Source organism: Phoenix dactylifera, chromosome 11, assembly GCF_051530095.1.
Source record: "Phoenix dactylifera cultivar Ajwa chromosome 11, Ajwa_hap1_PhDact_Kaust_v1.1, whole genome shotgun sequence".
NCBI lineage: Eukaryota > Viridiplantae > Streptophyta > Magnoliopsida > Arecales > Arecaceae > Phoenix > Phoenix dactylifera.
This window is the reverse complement of record NC_143200.1, coordinates 9,412,370-9,430,141: the sequence shown is the minus strand read 5'-3', so window position 1 is coordinate 9,430,141 and position 17,772 is coordinate 9,412,370. Positions and strand designations below refer to the sequence as shown.

Sequence of the window (17,772 nt, the reverse complement as noted above, 5' to 3'; positions counted from 1 at the left end):
ATTCATTGATAGGATTTCCACTTTGTCTCAGCTTCTACAACCCAAAGACTTTGCATAGTAGTCTTCGACATCTTCCTCTTGATTGGCCAAAATCTAAAGGATGGATGACTTAAAGTCCTCGGCATTCTCGTACTGCAGTGATAAGGAAACCAGTTCAACTACCATGAAGGTAGGATCGACTAATTTCACCACAATATATACTAAAATGTGTTGTAGTGCACCATACTAGCTTTCAATGATCGAAATAAGTCTATCAACCGATTCCAGAATCAGAGCCAAAGAAGCTGGATACCACTCCAAGAGTGGCCCAAGTATTATAGCCATTTTTATTGTAGTTGTTTCCTTAATCTCCTTCCACATTATCTAATGGTAGCTACATAGTGGTCCCACCTAGCGTGCCAGAATGCTTGTTGCTGCCCTTTTCAAACCACTATGGGCAAGCCAAGAAACTTAAGATCCTTGAAAACTCGGTTGGGGTAGGGGGCATGCCTCCAAGCTTGGGGCAAGGGGTAGATGCATGCGAGGGCATGCCATTAGTGTTAGATTAGCTAGAAAGATGTTGATCGAAAGAAGGACAGAGTATACAATAGGTCTAGATACCTTGACCTTCAAAGACTTTTACCGTTGTTATACCACCATTCAAAAGAGATGGAACTAGATAGAGGTATAGTGCCAGGCTACAATAGGATGTAGTGTTGGGTTATGGTAGGAGTGCAACACTGGGTTATGCTAAGAATATAGCACTGGGCTGGGCTACGATAGAAAATCTAAGTTAAGCTTACTCCTAGAATAAAAATTAAGATAAAGATAAAGATAATTTTATTAGATAGATTATCGAAAGATTCCTTTTAGAAAGTACAATTCTATTATTTATATTAATACATACTAACTACCTTCAAACGCAATAATTGTCTATTCTAACTATTGCTTTCCACATCTAATTTTCACTCTTGGTGGTTCTGGTATCGTCAACCATCTCTCATTAAGCACATACACAAGCATGATCACTCTGTAATTGTCGGATCAATAATCATGCTCTATTGGTCATTGATTTATCCTGGCAACTTATGTTAGCCGCCTCTTACAATATAGTCCTTTATTCTTAGAAATCTGAGACCGGTATGATCACCTTGATCTTCTATATCTTATATCTTTCAAACTCCACTATTTGTTCATGAAGCTCCGTGCTAGGAATCTCCTCATCAAGTCCTCACCACTTTCTTTCCTCTATATTTTTTTGATCTTTTCTCCCTTTCCAATTGTCGCTTAACTTCCTATCATAATGCCTTTCTTTGATACAGTGAAGAGAGGTTGTGGAGTCAGATGTCAACAAGATATTGGTGAGAATCCAAAATCTTTCTTTGGTCTACCCCCACTACAAGTTCTATTTTCTCTCACTCTCATTTTCCTCTAGGATTTGTACATTTCTTAGGTGGATTTTTTGAATAAAATCTCTAAGAAAACTATCATGAACTAACAATCCAGATATCTTCTCAGTATGATACAATAAATTTAAAATTGGATCTCCTCGGCTTGATAAATCGAACAAAAATCGAACAAAAATCGAACTGAATTTCTCTGTTCAGTTTCATTCAATTTTATAAACTATCAAATTGGTTTCAGTTTCAGCTTTAGAAACCGATACAAATGGGTTTAGTTTCAATTCTTCTCCTAAACCGACCTCACGTAATAGTGCAGACCCGTATTTGCAAGGGTAAATTAATTTCTACACACCTATCACTTAGAAATGGGAAATGATTTACTATAATAGTTACCACCCATCCAATTGTGATATCACTTTACACAATTGTCCTCATGATAATCAAACTATATGCAAGATGATAATCTTGGCTGGAAATTATGATAACATATATACATGATTAAAATATTTGAAAATAAATGTCTTATGTGGATTTTAAGCAAATATATGGATTGATTCTTCTCTACATGTAAGTCATTATAATTGGCAATGTATGCTTATTTGCAGGGGGTGATTTGTTTCCTTCTCTGGGCGCACGAAGAATTCACGAGTGCATCAAGTGCTGATCGCTTGGGTGAGAGAATGATACCCTCATGAAGAACCCTAGAAGAAGCAAATTCTGCCTCCACATCAAGGGATACGAGGTCAACACTGCACTGCTAGGGTCTATAATGCCATTCATTTACCACGGTCGTTTCCTATGGTAAATGGACCCGTATATTTCAAGTCATCAAAAGGAGACGGCGTAGTATGCCTTATATGTATACTCTAGTGATGGCTAGTTTTTTTTTGTTGTTAACACGGATAATTTATACAGTATATATATGGATGCGTCTAATAAAGTTGGAAAATAAAATATTATAGAGCTCCCGAGATAGCTCCCCATCCTCTGCCCATATGGTGCTACTGGTGTGGTTGGCCATGTACATAGCCACCTAGTTCGTAGCTTTATTGGCTTCTGCTTAGTCTCATTAGTTCTTAATCAAACGGTTTATGATGTAACATAGAGGGGAGAATAACATATTTTATCATTATCATGTTCCGAGAGGACATCGTACCCCGAGTTCCAGCGACACGCTGTGACGCAGCGTGGGGCAAGAAACCTCCATCCATATCCATCCGGAACCCTCGAGCGAGCAACCGACACGGTTTCTCCCTCGGGCTCCCTCTTTCCTCATTCCATTTTGTTGTGGTGGGGATCGCCCCTGGCCCCGTGTGTGCTGCGAGAATCTAACCTAAAAATCTTGGTGAGAGAAGCAGGAATCGAAACAGAGAAAAAACGAGCGAGAGATGGCTTTGAATCCTCAGCTGTTCGCCAACGGGATGCCCGTCCCCTTTGTGGGCGAGATGTTCGTGCTGGCCCGGGATGGCGTCGAGTTCGAGATCGACAAGATCCCCGGGTCTCCTCTCTTTCACCTGTTTCTTTTCGGTTTCTTCTCTTTTCTTTTGAAAAACGAAATCAAAATTAATAGTAGACTCTATTTCATTATCTCGTTATTTTTCGTCTTGATAACATAAACATTTGATATCAACATTTCACAATTTATGTTTTCGTGTAATAATAAGATACGGGAGGCGTTGGTATTTTCCTTGGCTATGAATTTGGCACCAATTGTTGTGTGGTTGATGTTAGAATTATGATTAGTCATAAAATATTTATCGATCCTTTCATGCATCTTGCTGAATCCTATTTTGATGGGAAAAAGGCTTGATCGACGGTGATGATATAAGCATTACCATGTATTTGTACTAGCACCCCCAAAAGGAAGCAGAAGAAAAAGTTGAAAAAACACAAACTGGCGTCAGTGTAAGAATGATTAAAATTGTTCTATTGACAAATCCTTCAGAAAGTGTTTCCTGTTATTAATGAGAAAGGGGAAAAAAGTTTCAGCAAACAATATGTTTAACAATGTCATCGCATATGAAACATTTGTTATACTGATTTTATGCGTTTATATATTTGAGTTTGTGATATTAAGATTCATTTTTGCTAAGAAAACAAAATAAATCTTAATTGATCTGAAGCAACATTTTGAATGTGATCCGAAATACTTGTGGTTATAAGGTTTTGGTCAATTCTAGACGTTTGGTTGAAACTGATCCTGCTGAAGGGTCTTGCTTATGGCTTATGGCTGGAACTGGTGCCTTGTCATGCAAAGAAGAGCATGCAATGATATCTAGCCTATTGACCACTTTCCTAGCTGGACTACTATCATTAGTTTTTCGGGTAATTAGTATCATTGATATTCTGCTGCTTTATCAACATCATAAAGCTTATCAAATATTGTGTCGAATCTTGAGAGGCCTTTTTCACCATCCATTTGAGCAATGTCAATATAGAATTTTCTTTGACAGTTAAATCATTGTAAAAGAGGGTTGCACACTTGTTCACAGTTTTTTTTTCTGATCTATTCAGTGTCTGCTTCTTATATGTCTTCATTCAAATATAGCCAAACATCACAAAAGTTGAATTGGTCGTTTCCCCATACCACTCCACCAACTGCTGATGGATCTGAGTTTTCAATTTTGCTGTCATAAAAGTTGACTTTGAGGTATCATAGAGGGTGTTCCCAATTTTAGGCAGTACCAAACAATTTCATCTAAGAATGCAAATATGACTTCATGCTCTCAGTGCCAAACAAAATTGTGAAACTTTACTTTTTTTGGAAGAAGTAAGAAACCCCAAAATAATCTTTGGAGATTTTCTTGATGATAGAAGCAGAACACATCTTCTTATTATCTACGTGTCTTGCTGCAACACCCATAAGTGAATATGTTACAAGGAAAAGCTGAAATTGTATTAATTGATTCCAAGAGTTTGATTGACACTTGCTTTGCTATATCAGAATGAATAGAAGTTGGCCAATTAATTCTTCAATATGTAGTATGAAGTTTGTGAAAGAGTAGATGCCCTATAAGCCAATCATTTGATGGGTTTCTCTTTGTAATCCTCCAAATCATGTACTTTGACACTCGATATATATCAATAAAGGCATTGTGTTTCATCATTTGCTGCTTATCTATTTTATTATTGGATGATGAACCCCATAAATTAGGACATTGATTTTAGGGTTATGATGAGATTATACCAGTGAGACCTAAAATCCTAAAATCCTAATTTAGAATATTTCCAGTCAAATTGGTATATTGAGTCGGGGATCAATATTACCGGAAAGACTGGCACATCTTATGTATGCTCAATGTAGAGGGTGATTGATCTCACAATCACTTGTGTGAGACACTAATACAAAGATGTGGGTGCTCATTAGAGGAATGAGTTCACTGAAATGACCAGCCATGAGAACATCTTATGGATTCTTACTTAATTATCAAAAGATGGTTCTCATAGTGGGAGTTGTGCAAGTGATCCTTAGACCTGAGATCACCATGGTACCTTGTGCACTTGAAGCTATATTTTGGTTTACCCTCATTCACGACATTGCGTTGTGTACAGGGTATTCTGGATATGGTGGATTTTGTACGAAGGTTGTGAGTAGGTCAACAAGGAATCAGTCACTTCTAGTAAGAGAAGGTAACATCCTACTTACTCTAATCTTATGATGATTCACGAAGCCTTTGATCAAAGCAAAATGAATATTAGAAAGAGTTTCTAATGTTTCATTGTTTGAATTATCATATAAAAGATTGAGAGAGACATGAATAAGTGATTGAGTTTGATATTGATCCATACTCGAGCACTTATTCAGGATGTAGTATGACTGAGGGATTGAATTGCACAGTAACTTTCCACTGAAGGGTATGTTTGGATTTGTCCAATACATTCCTCATCTTCCGGGTAGACATGATACGTTGCTAGACGTCAATCATGTCTTGTGGGTTGATCGGATCAAAGAGTTTGATTAGATCAAAGCATCAGAAAGGTTCTGAATGCTAAGTCAGGTTTAGCACTAAATTGAACCTAAATTGGATTAGAGGTATTCTAATCAGGTTAGGTCAACTTGCACCTGCACCTACTGCTGGCTAAGATAAGGAACCCAATGGGTCACACACAAGGGAATTGATCAAGGGTCTAATTGGATTAGATCATGTTTGCAAGATGAACATGCTAGCACGTGTTGCAAACCCTAGCTCCTGATTCAAATTAAATTCGAATATGATTCTTAGATTTGGTTGATCTAATATGATTAGATCATGACCTAATATGGGTTAGCCAAGAGTTGAAACCCATTTGGCTTTAATTAGACCTGATTTGATTAGGTTTAATGTTTTCTTTAAGTTGGTTAAACCCAATTGGATTCGGTTTGATAGGGCCTTCACTTCTGGACCATTGGATCGCTTCCTGGATGAAGGATCTGGTCCACTGGTTGGCGCCTTCATCTGGACCATTGGATGGCTTCCTGGATGAAGGATCTGGTCCACTGGTTAGCGCCTGAATCTGGACCACTGGATGGCTCTCTGGATGAAAGATCTGGACCGTTGCTCAGCGCCTGAATCTGGACCATCGGTGATGGCATCTTACTTCTGGACCATTGGATGGCACCCTGGATGATGATGTCTTGATCTGGACCATTAGATGGCACCTAGATCTGGACCATTGGCTTTGGTTCACTGCATTTGGGCCCTTGGATCATCAGGATTTAAGAGGGAGATGTGAGAAAGAAGTTGATACACCCTTCTCCTTAGCACCCCATCATGATGGGATGCATCTCTTGGCACATGCCTCATCATGATGAGGTGTGTGGATGGGATGCATCCCTTTATGATGCATCCCTCCATCTCTTATAAATAGGAGGTGCCTTGGGGTTCTAAAGATCATCCAAGTAAAAGCCTCTCCTTCTCTCTCCCTTATCCCTTCTTTCTTACAAGCCTCTCTCTTTTGTCCTAACCCAAGACAAGAGGGTCTTCTTTAGGACAAAAAGGCTAGTGAATGTTTTAGAGGTAGAAAGGAAGAAGTGAAGGAAAATCAGCCAATTAAATTCTTTGGAAGGATTGAACAATTAGAATCAAGTTTTGGTGGAGCTAGAGTCTTGAACCCATTCCTGTGTGGATCAACATTGGAGGGTGAACATTTGGGCACCTTAGGACATCTTCAGACATATTGGATATAGCGTGATAGGTATTCTTCTATACCAAGATTATATTTTCTACATTATTTGGTTATACTATTAAGGTGATCTTGGCTTATTAGGGTTTCATATAATGGGTTTTATAAGAAAATTTTATAATCCCGTATCTTCCGCTGCGCCCTAGGGCACTGGGAAACCCTAACAGTGGTATCAGAGCCACCCTTAATCAGTTTAACCAAATGATAATACATGCTATTATCTTGATGCTATGAGATAGCTAGGTTGTTTGTATGCATGATTAGTTTATGCTATGAGATAGTGTTATATTCATGTTGTAGCACAGTATAATTGCTAGTACTAAATTATAGAATATGCAATGAGACCAATATAGTAGTATGAAAACTTTGGGCTGACCCATTCTGGAACAATCGACTCAGTTGGTGTCTAGGAAGGAAGCCACAGGTGGTTACTTAATTAGGACCTCACTCTCTGAGTGAGGGGTGCCTCCCACCTGCTTTCCTGGCCAATTATTTGATTGTCCTTTATGGTTGAGCTTAATGTTAGTAAGATACTATTATTTGAAAGCCCTCACTAAATTCATAATTAAGTCGTAGTGTTAATTGCTTTAAGCTGAGCCATTCTGAATCAATTGACTAAGTTGGTGTCTAGGAAAGAGGCTACAGGTGGTTATTTAATTAGGACCTTACTAAGTAAGGAGAGCCTCCCATCTGCTTACCTGGCCAACTATTTGATTGACCTCCATGGAAAAGCTAATTGCTGATATAACACTATAAAGGTCCTTCCTTCATGCTTAGATATTATTATGTCAATATCTACGCTAGCTTGTTGTGATTCCCACAAGGCTAGTATTAGGGATTGATATTGTAATATCTTGGTGCATATGATGCATATGGCATATTTTAATATGTTGCCTTGTTGTGATTCCCACAATGGCAGCATTATTCAAATATGACTGTATAAAAATGAAGGGTTTGACTTAACTAGACACAATAGTTTGTTGTGATTCCCACAAGACTATATGTGTGCTAGAGGACAGAATAAAGTTGGGAATTGCATGGGATACAATTGGAAAGAGTTTCCTACCTTTGAACTTATAAGGGCTTGTTGTGATTCCCACAAGGTCTTTTATAAGGAATTTGGATCTCAACCCCACTAAGAAAATTAGTATTTTCTCGTTCATCATACTTGAGGGTTATGACATTCGATAAAAATAGTGGGAGTAACAATTAGATAGAAGTCCTTGTCTGATTGAATACATGTCATCATGATTGGTCTGCTTATATTAGTGTTCTTTGTAATTATAGATTAATTCTGCAAAAATGGCATCTTCACTCTCACTTAGAGGTATCTTAGATACAAACAAATTGACTGGTCCCAACTATGTGGATTGGTTGAGAAATTTAAAGATTGTTCTCACACAAGAAAAACTTTCCTACATTCTTGAAACCCCTGACCTAGGGTCAGCAGGGGAAGATGCAACTGAGGAGGAATTGGCCACATATCGTATGTGGAAAAATGATAGTTTGACTGTCAAATGTATCATGCTTGCTTCTATGAATAATGAATTGCAGAGGCAGCATGATAGCATGGATACTCACTCCATACTCCTTAACTTAAAGGAGTTATATGGTGAGCAGAGCAGAACTGCTAGATATGAGATATCTAAACAGTTGTTCCGTGCTAGAATGATCGAGGGATCATCTGTGCAAGACCACTGTTTAAAGGTTATAGACTTAATCACTCGATTAAGTCAACTTGGTTTTGCTATGGACAGTGAGCTCAGTCAGGATTTGATCCTGCAATCACTACCCGACTCATTCTCGCAGTTTGTCGTGAATTATCACATGAACAAACTGAATTCCTCCCTGCCTGAGCTTCTAAATATGCTGAAAACAGCAGAGTCTCACATCAAGAAGGACAAGGGTCCGATCCTTCTTGTTGGTGAGAGCTCAAAGAAGAAGTCGGGCAACAAGGGTTCAAAGAAAAAACTAAACCCTAAGAGTCGCATCAAAAAGAAGAAGGAAAAGAAAATCTCTGGACCCGGTACCTGTTTCCACTGTGGCAAGACGGGGCATTGGAAAAGGAACTGCAAGAGCTTTCTTGCAAGTGTGAAGCCTGATGCAAGTGTTGCATCAAAAGGTATGTTTTTATTACATGCCAATATGACATTAAGTTCTTCTGATTCTAATTCATGGGTATTGGATACCGGTTGTGGTTCTCACATATGCAAATCTTTGTATGGACTGCAGAAAATTAGAAGTCTGAAGAAAGGTGACTTCGAGCTATATGGCGCTGGAGGAGAATCCATCCAGGCTGAAGCTGTTGGCACCTACATACTGGAGCTACCCTCCGGAAAGTTCTTGAAGCTAGAAGACTGTTATTTTATGCCAAAAATCATTAGAAATGTAATTTCAATTCCTTTGTTGCTTAAGAAAGGATTCGAAATAAATGGAAAGAGCAATGGTTGCTCTATTTCTTTATCTAATGAGTATTATTGTCATGGCACTATGGAAAATGGTCTTTTAGTATTATGTCTTAATAATGTTATGTTTCATATTGGCAAAGATAATAAAAGAAAAAGAGAAAATATTAATAATACCCTCATCTGGCATTACCGATTAGGTCATATTAGTGAGACAAGGTTACATAAGTTGTATAAAGATAAATTCTTTGACCCTTATGATTTTGAATCATTAGGAACTTGTGAATCTTGTTTTATGGGTAAAATGACCAAGTCTCCATTCTCGGGACATGGAGAAAGGGCAAGTGAGTTGTTAGAACTCGTACACACTGATGTGTGCGGTCCTATGTCAACTCAAGCTAGAGATGGATACTCTTACTTCATCACATTTACTGATGACTTATCAAGGTTCGGTTTTGTGTATCTAATGAAACATAAATCCGAAGCCTTTGATAAATTTAAAGAGTATCAAAGTATGGTCGAAAAACAAACTGGAAAGTGTATTAAAATCCTTCGATCTGATCGAGGAGGAGAATACCTTTCTAGTGAATTTTTAGACTATCTTAAATTAAAGGGTATACTCTCTGAATGGACACCTCCATATACGCCACAATTAAATGGTGTAGCTGAAAGAAGGAATCGTACCTTATTAGATATGGTACGGTCCATGATGTGCTTCACAAATCTTCCAATTTCCTTTTGGGGACATGCCCTAGAAACTGCTGCATTAGTATTAAATAGAGTACCATCTAAGTCTGTATCTAGCACTCCATATGAGATATGGAAAGGAAAGAAACCTAATCTTAAGTATCTTAAGATATGGGGTTGTCATGCTTATGTCAAAAGAAATTTTGGACATAAGCTAAGTGCTAGATCGGACAAATGTATATTTGTAGGTTATCCTAAAGACAGTTTAGGATATATCTTCTATGATCCTACCGAACAAAAGGTATTTGTTGCTAGGCATGCCACTTTCTTGGAAAAAGAGTTTTTCTTAGAAAAAGGCAAGGATAGAAGAATTGAACTTGATGAAGTTCAAGACCTACAAGGTGAGACACATAATAATCCTCAACCAGATGTACCCATGGAAGAGGTACAACCACTACACACTACTCCTCTCCGAAGGTTAGAAAGAGTGCGAAATGCACCTAAGAGGTATGGATTTATCATTGAGAATGATGAAGCCCACATCATTGATAACGATGACCCTCTGACCTATTCGGAAGCTGTCAAGAGTAGGGACTCTAACAGATGGCTAGACGCCATGAAATCCGAGATAGATTCTATGTATACAAACCAAGTGTGGACTTTGGTTGATGCACCTGAGGGAGTGATTCCAATAGGGTGCAAATGGGTATACAAGAAGAAGATAGGAGCTGATGGCCAAGTAGAAACCTACAAGGCCAGGCTAGTGGCAAAAGGTTTCAGGCAAAAACAAGGCATTGATTATGATGAAACTTTTTCGCCAGTAGCTATGCTCAAATCTATTCGGATTATCCTTGCTATAGCTGCATACTATGATAATGAGATATGGCAGATGGATGTCAAAACCGCCTTTCTTAATGGTCACCTTGAGGAAGAGGTTTATATGACACAGCCAGAGGGATTTGTCTCAAAAGGGAGAGCAAATCAAGTATGTAGGCTTAAGAAATCCATTTATGGATTAAAGCAGGCATCTAGGAGTTGGAACATCCATTTTGATATGATAGTCAAAGAGTTTGGCTTCATTAAAAATATAGATGAACCTTGTGTGTACAAGAAGACTAATGGGAGTGCTATTGTCTTCTTGATATTATATGTGGACGATATATTGGTCATTGGAAATGATGTTCCAATGATGCAATCGGTCAAGACTTGGTTATCAAAGAAATTTTCCATGAAAGACTTGGGTGAAGCATTCTATATACTTGGTATAAGGATCTATAGAGATAGATCTAAAAGGATGCTAGGTTTGTCCCAGTCTAGGTACATTGATAATGTGCTGAAGAGGTTCAGCATGGATGGAAGTAAGAAAGGTTTCTTACCCATAGGACATGGCATACAACTCTCTAGGAAGATGTCTCCTAAGACATCTGAAGAGAGGAATAGAATGAGTTCTATTCCCTATGCTTCAGCAGTAGGGTCGATCATGTATGCTATGTTATGTACCAGGCCTGATGTAGCTTATGCCTTAGGTATGGTAAGTAGATTTCAGGCAGATCCCGGGGAGGATCATTGGAAAATTGTGAAAAGCATTCTCAAATACTTGAGAAGGACTAGAGATGTTTTTCTGATTTATGGAGGATCAGAATTGAAACTAGAAGGCTATTCAGATTCTAGCTTTCCATCTGATCCAGATGATAGCAAGTCAATCTCTGGATATATCTTCACTTTGAATGGTGGAGCTGTGAGTTGGAAAAGTTCCAAACAGCAAACTGTAGCTGACTCAACTACTGAGGCAGAATATATAGCTGTTAGTGAAGCTGCTAAGGAAGCAGTCTGGATGAAGAAGTTCATCACAGAGCTGGGTGTAGTTCCTGAGATTGTCGGACCAGTCCCAGTTTATTGCGATAACACTGGAGCAGTTGCACAGGCTAAGGAACCAAGGTCTCATCATAGATCCAAGCACATTTTGAGACGCTTCCACCTTGTTCGAGAGATAATCGAAAGACAAGACGTCAATATTGAACGAGTAGACACAAAGAACAATATAGCAGACCCATTTACTAAAGCTCTACCACAGCAGCAATTCAATCGTCACCTCGATTGTATGGGGTTAAAATATAAGGGCGATTGGCTTTAGTGCAAGTGGGAGATTGAAAGAGTAGATGCCCTATAAGCCAATCATTTGATGGGTTTCTCTTTGTAATCCTCCAAATCATGTACTTTGACACTCGATATATATCAATAAAGGCATTGTGTTTCATCATTTGCTGCTTATCTATTTTATTATTGGATGATGAACCCCATAAATTAGGACATTGATTTTAGGGTTATGATGAGATTATACCAGTGAGACCTAAAATCCTAAAATCCTAATTTAGAATATTTCCAGTCAAATTGGTATATTGAGTCGGGGATCAATATTACCGGAAAGACTGGCACATCTTATGTATGCTCAATGTAGAGGGTGATTGATCTCACAATCACTTGTGTGAGACACTAATACAAAGATGTGGGTGCTCATTAGAGGAATGAGTTCACTGAAATGACCAGCCATGAGAACATCTTATGGATTCTTACTTAATTATCAAAAGATGGTTCTCATAGTGGGAGTTGTGCAAGTGATCCTTAGACCTGAGATCACCATGGTACCTTGTGCACTTGAAGCTATATTTTGGTTTACCCTCATTCACGACATTGCGTTGTGTACAGGGTATTCTGGATATGGTGGATTTTGTACGAAGGTTGTGAGTAGGTCAACAAGGAATCAGTCACTTCTAGTAAGAGAAGGTAACATCCTACTTACTCTAATCTTATGATGATTCACGAAGCCTTTGATCAAAGCAAAATGAATATTAGAAAGAGTTTCTAATGTTTCATTGTTTGAATTATCATATAAAAGATTGAGAGAGACATGAATAAGTGATTGAGTTTGATATTGATCCATACTCGAGCACTTATTCAGGATGTAGTATGACTGAGGGATTGAATTGCACAGTAACTTTCCACTGAAGGGTATGTTTGGATTTGTCCAATACATTCCTCATCTTCCGGGTAGACATGATACGTTGCTAGACGTCAATCATGTCTTGTGGGTTGATCGGATCAAAGAGTTTGATTAGATCAAAGCATCAGAAAGGTTCTGAATGCTAAGTCAGGTTTAGCACTAAATTGAACCTAAATTGGATTAGAGGTATTCTAATCAGGTTAGGTCAACTTGCACCTGCACCTACTGCTGGCTAAGATAAGGAACCCAATGGGTCACACACAAGGGAATTGATCAAGGGTCTAATTGGATTAGATCATGTTTGCAAGATGAACATGCTAGCACGTGTTGCAAACCCTAGCTCCTGATTCAAATTAAATTCGAATATGATTCTTAGATTTGGTTGATCTAATATGATTAGATCATGACCTAATATGGGTTAGCCAAGAGTTGAAACCCATTTGGCTTTAATTAGACCTGATTTGATTAGGTTTAATGTTTTCTTTAAGTTGGTTAAACCCAATTGGATTCGGTTTGATAGGGCCTTCACTTCTGGACCATTGGATCGCTTCCTGGATGAAGGATCTGGTCCACTGGTTGGCGCCTTCATCTGGACCATTGGATGGCTTCCTGGATGAAGGATCTGGTCCACTGGTTAGCGCCTGAATCTGGACCACTGGATGGCTCTCTGGATGAAAGATCTGGACCGTTGCTCAGCGCCTGAATCTGGACCATCGGTGATGGCATCTTACTTCTGGACCATTGGATGGCACCCTGGATGATGATGTCTTGATCTGGACCATTAGATGGCACCTAGATCTGGACCATTGGCTTTGGTTCACTGCATTTGGGCCCTTGGATCATCAGGATTTAAGAGGGAGATGTGAGAAAGAAGTTGATACACCCTTCTCCTTAGCACCCCATCATGATGGGATGCATCTCTTGGCACATGCCTCATCATGATGAGGTGTGTGGATGGGATGCATCCCTTTATGATGCATCCCTCCATCTCTTATAAATAGGAGGTGCCTTGGGGTTCTAAAGATCATCCAAGTAAAAGCCTCTCCTTCTCTCTCCCTTATCCCTTCTTTCTTACAAGCCTCTCTCTTTTGTCCTAACCCAAGACAAGAGGGTCTTCTTTAGGACAAAAAGGCTAGTGAATGTTTTAGAGGTAGAAAGGAAGAAGTGAAGGAAAATCAGCCAATTAAATCCTTTGGAAGGATTGAACAATTAGAATCAAGTTTTGGTGGAGCTAGAGTCTTGAACCCATTCCTGTGTGGATCAACATTGGAGGGTGAACATTTGGGCACCTTAGGACATCTTCAGACATATTGGATATAGCGTGATAGGTATTCTTCTATACCAAGATTATATTTTCTACATTATTTGGTTATACTATTAAGGTGATCTTGGCTTATTAGGGTTTCATATAATGGGTTTTATAAGAAAATTTTATAATCCCGTATCTTCCGCTGCGCCCTAGGGCACTGGGAAACCCTAACAGTTTGGGCTGCGAAGAAGATTGTATGTTTAACTATAGCCAGCATGGTACATCGTACTGGTGCGTACTGGGTGTACTATACAGGTACCAAATCAGTCAGTGGTATGAGGGCTGTACTAAGTGTCAGTACATCGAAACAATCCCATACCTAGCGTATCACCAAGATGATATTGATGTATGCTTGGTTTCTGAGATTGCGAATCTTGATAGTCATAATATCTGCTTGGTTTTTTCTGACCATTGATGAAACTCTCTAGGTAGAGTTTAGCATCTCAAAAGCAAGAAACCATTTAGAAAATTATAAGTGATTGAGATAGTATTATTTAGGCATGAAGTGGTCACACAATAAGAAAGATAGACCTCTTTTGGGGTCTTAAAGTGATTAGCATATCCATACTCTTCCATGGATAGGGATTTTCTACGTTGTAAGATGTATAATCAAGCTCTCATTCGCTTTCTCATGTAGAATCTCTTGTAGAATTTTCAAGGATTATATCCTTCAAGTTGAAGTTGTCTTCAATGTTTAGGAAGAAGATTAATTTAGAGTATCTCATCAACTACAGAAGACTTATTCTATTGCCCTAGTGAACATATAGTTTGTAGCATTAATACATATCTATCAAGTCCCTTAAGTATTGTGTACTGAATATCTTGCTGTTGTTGTTGTTTGTTATCATCTCAATTTGGCTTGAAGAACAAATTTATGCGATTTGTTTTCCAACATCAAGCAAAGTATTCTGAAATTTTTTATAATGAATTTTTAATTTCAGTTAGTGACATAGCACCAATTGCTCCACAGGAAGTGCATTCTGTTTAAATAAGCATGGTTGTTTCTAATTTAATCAGTTAGTGTTAGCATACTTGCTTTGTCTCTTCTGTTTCAATAGTTGCTTGTGGTATTATAAGTGAAGGATAACACAAGAATTATGGAGATGATCTTCTACGTGCATTTGTCTATATTTGCACATGAATATTTCTCATATAAACAATATAGAAGCAGAAGTACTGTTTCTGCAAAGTAGTTTTAATTGGCTAATCGCTAGTTACTATAATTTAGTAATTTTACCTGCAAGATTCAATCTAATATGCATGCTAAAGCATTTGTTGTTATTTATATATGTATGTGTAGCAAAGTTTCTGACTAAATTTTGCCTTGTGGTATGCATTTAATTTGTATAAGTACATGCAGGATATAGATTTTCTCTAAACTTAGTATGAATATAATTTTCCACTATTGGTTTATGGTGGCTGACTTTTTTTTTTTGTGTGGCACAAACATACTATTATCAGAGCTCATGGTGATCATGTTAAAGTGAAGGGAACTATTTACTTGTCAAATATACGTATGGTTTTCGTTGCTAGGAAACCTGTTGGGAACTTTGTGGCTTTTGATATGCCCCTGGTATGAACTTCTGCACGTTTCATGTTATTTTACTTTAGTATTGTTCATTGGTCTAATGAATAGGTGCTCTGTTGCTCAATTTTTGCACTATCTGTAGAACTGTGTGACAAATTGTTGAAATCTGTGATTGGTTAATTTGTATGCTTGCTAAATTCTGAACTTTGAGCTCTTTGGAAGTTTTCATGCTTCTTGACAATGTGATCTATGTTACATTTAGACAGATGAGTATTTTCATTCTGATATGAGTATTGAGGATTCATGGCTATGAGAGTCAGCTTAGGAGAATGCAGAGATTAGGCACTATATACATTTTGTTATTTCTACTATCATTCTGTTTTTAAGTTTTTGAAATGTAAAGTTAAAGCCTGAAAAAGATGTTTAACATCAAAATAAAATAAAACTAACTTGTATTTCAAGAATTTGATTTTGTCCAGTTGAAAGGTTAAAAAGGAAATTTCATAGTAGGATCCATAGCCCTATTGATATAGAACTTGTCTGGAGTTGGGATGGGTTACCCATATTCTAAGTGGGGTCCTGATCCAATAAGACCTGAGACAGCCTGATTGACTATTTTGCTTTGGTTGGGTCCAAAATTACACCCACTTGTTTTTTTGGGGTTGGATCTTGATCACCCTTGATGTGACCCTAAGTCAAAATCAGAGCTAATTTTATTAGTGGCTGTCCAGACATGATCCACCCCAATGAAACCTGAATAACCAAATCCAACCGACCTTTAAAAATTTATTCAAGTGCTATATACATTACTCAATCTTCTTTAAATTGCCAATAGGGTAGACATTAGCTTTGCATGCCTAATAGGATTTCATCAGCAATATCTTGTAAGTTATGAGGACTTATGTAAAAATAGGAAATGGTTTATGAGGATATATCATTTGAAATTGTTTATCTTGATTTGAAGTCAATACTTATGTCGGTTTTCTTCAGTTTATGATCTCAATCTAGCTGGTATCTGAATTTAGCTGCTTGCATATTCTTCAATTTTCCTCTAAGCTTGCGATTTTGCATTCATAATTAACAATACCCTGCTATTGTTGTCAGTTATATGTGCATGGTGAAAAGTTTAACCAGCCAATCTTTTTCTGCAACAACATATCTGGATTTGTCGAACCTGTAAGTATAAAGAAGCCTCTTGAGTGGGGTGTTTTAAGTTATATTCCTGTGGCTCCAATAGCTGACCTTGCTATGGCAATAACAGGTAGTTCCAGATGATCAGCACAGGGCTCTCTACTCCACTCATTCCTTCAAGATTTTGTTCAAGGAAGGTGGATGTGGAACTTTTGTCCCTCTGTTCTTGAATCTCATTGCATCTGTGAGGCAGTATAATCAACAAATGGCAAATTCTGCTCCTTCTGCTCCTCGTGTTGACCCACTACAAGCTGCTCAGACTCCAGTGGAGGACATGATGAGACATGCGTGAGTAGACTAGCGGAGTTGTCTTCATCTATCTTCTAGGGCTATAGTTTATTTTGTTTCTAATTAATTTTTGGCCTGCAGGTATGTCGATCCAAGTGACCCAACCAAAATCTTTTTGCAGCAGCCCGCTCCGGAATCCCAATTGAGGAGGAGAACATACCATTCGCAGCCTGCTGAGAACTCATACTAAATTTAGTGCTACAGTTGTCTAATGTGATGATACTACCACTTTTAAATATGAATAAGATTGTGAGATACTACCACTTTTAAATATGAATAAGATTGTGAGATACTACCACTTTTAAATATGAATAAGATTGTGAACTTTAATGCTACTATAGATACTGTATTTTCCTTTGCTAGTCATGACATCGTGTCTCAGCAAGTTTACCTGGATGGTACGGTAACTTGGAGGAAAGTTTGATTGCAATGTGGTCTTTATAGTAATGTTTGATGTTGGATGTATATTAGCATCGGTTTCAATAGACTGTTTTTGTCAAGTTTCTGGCTCTCTTCTATATTAATTTTAAATCCGGATACCAGGATTCCTTCAAAGGGAACCAAGACTACAAGAGACAGTTGGGAATTCTGACCCTAGTAACTTTTCTAGTGGTCATAGATCTGGGTTACTGCAATGCCAGGCCTGAGTTTGATATTTTTAACGAGGCCAGCTGCTAGAATTTCACGTCTGTGTTTACTGGGACATTTCTGTGTAAAAATGCTACTACATGGGTAAGGTCGTTGCAGAGACTGATCCTACTATAATGATACACCACTATCATTGCCCAGGAGTTATCCAGTAAACTAGGTGTGTTTTG

At 38.1% G+C, this 17,772-nt stretch overlaps 1 protein-coding gene across 1 annotated transcript; it reads left to right on the top strand.

Annotated features, from left to right (window-relative positions):
- The first annotated feature begins 2,543 nt into the window (after window positions 1-2,543).
- LOC103721779 (classical AGP protein) lies at window positions 2,544-17,294 on the top strand. Its single transcript, XM_008812117.4, has 5 exons — window positions 2,544-2,880; window positions 15,409-15,520; window positions 16,580-16,651; window positions 16,737-16,954; window positions 17,036-17,294. The coding sequence occupies exons 1-5, from the start codon at window positions 2,771-2,773 to the stop codon at window positions 17,142-17,144; spliced, it is 621 nt and encodes a 206-aa protein (XP_008810339.1). The 5' UTR covers window positions 2,544-2,770; the 3' UTR covers window positions 17,145-17,294.
- The last annotated feature ends 478 nt before the right edge of the window (window positions 17,295-17,772 follow it).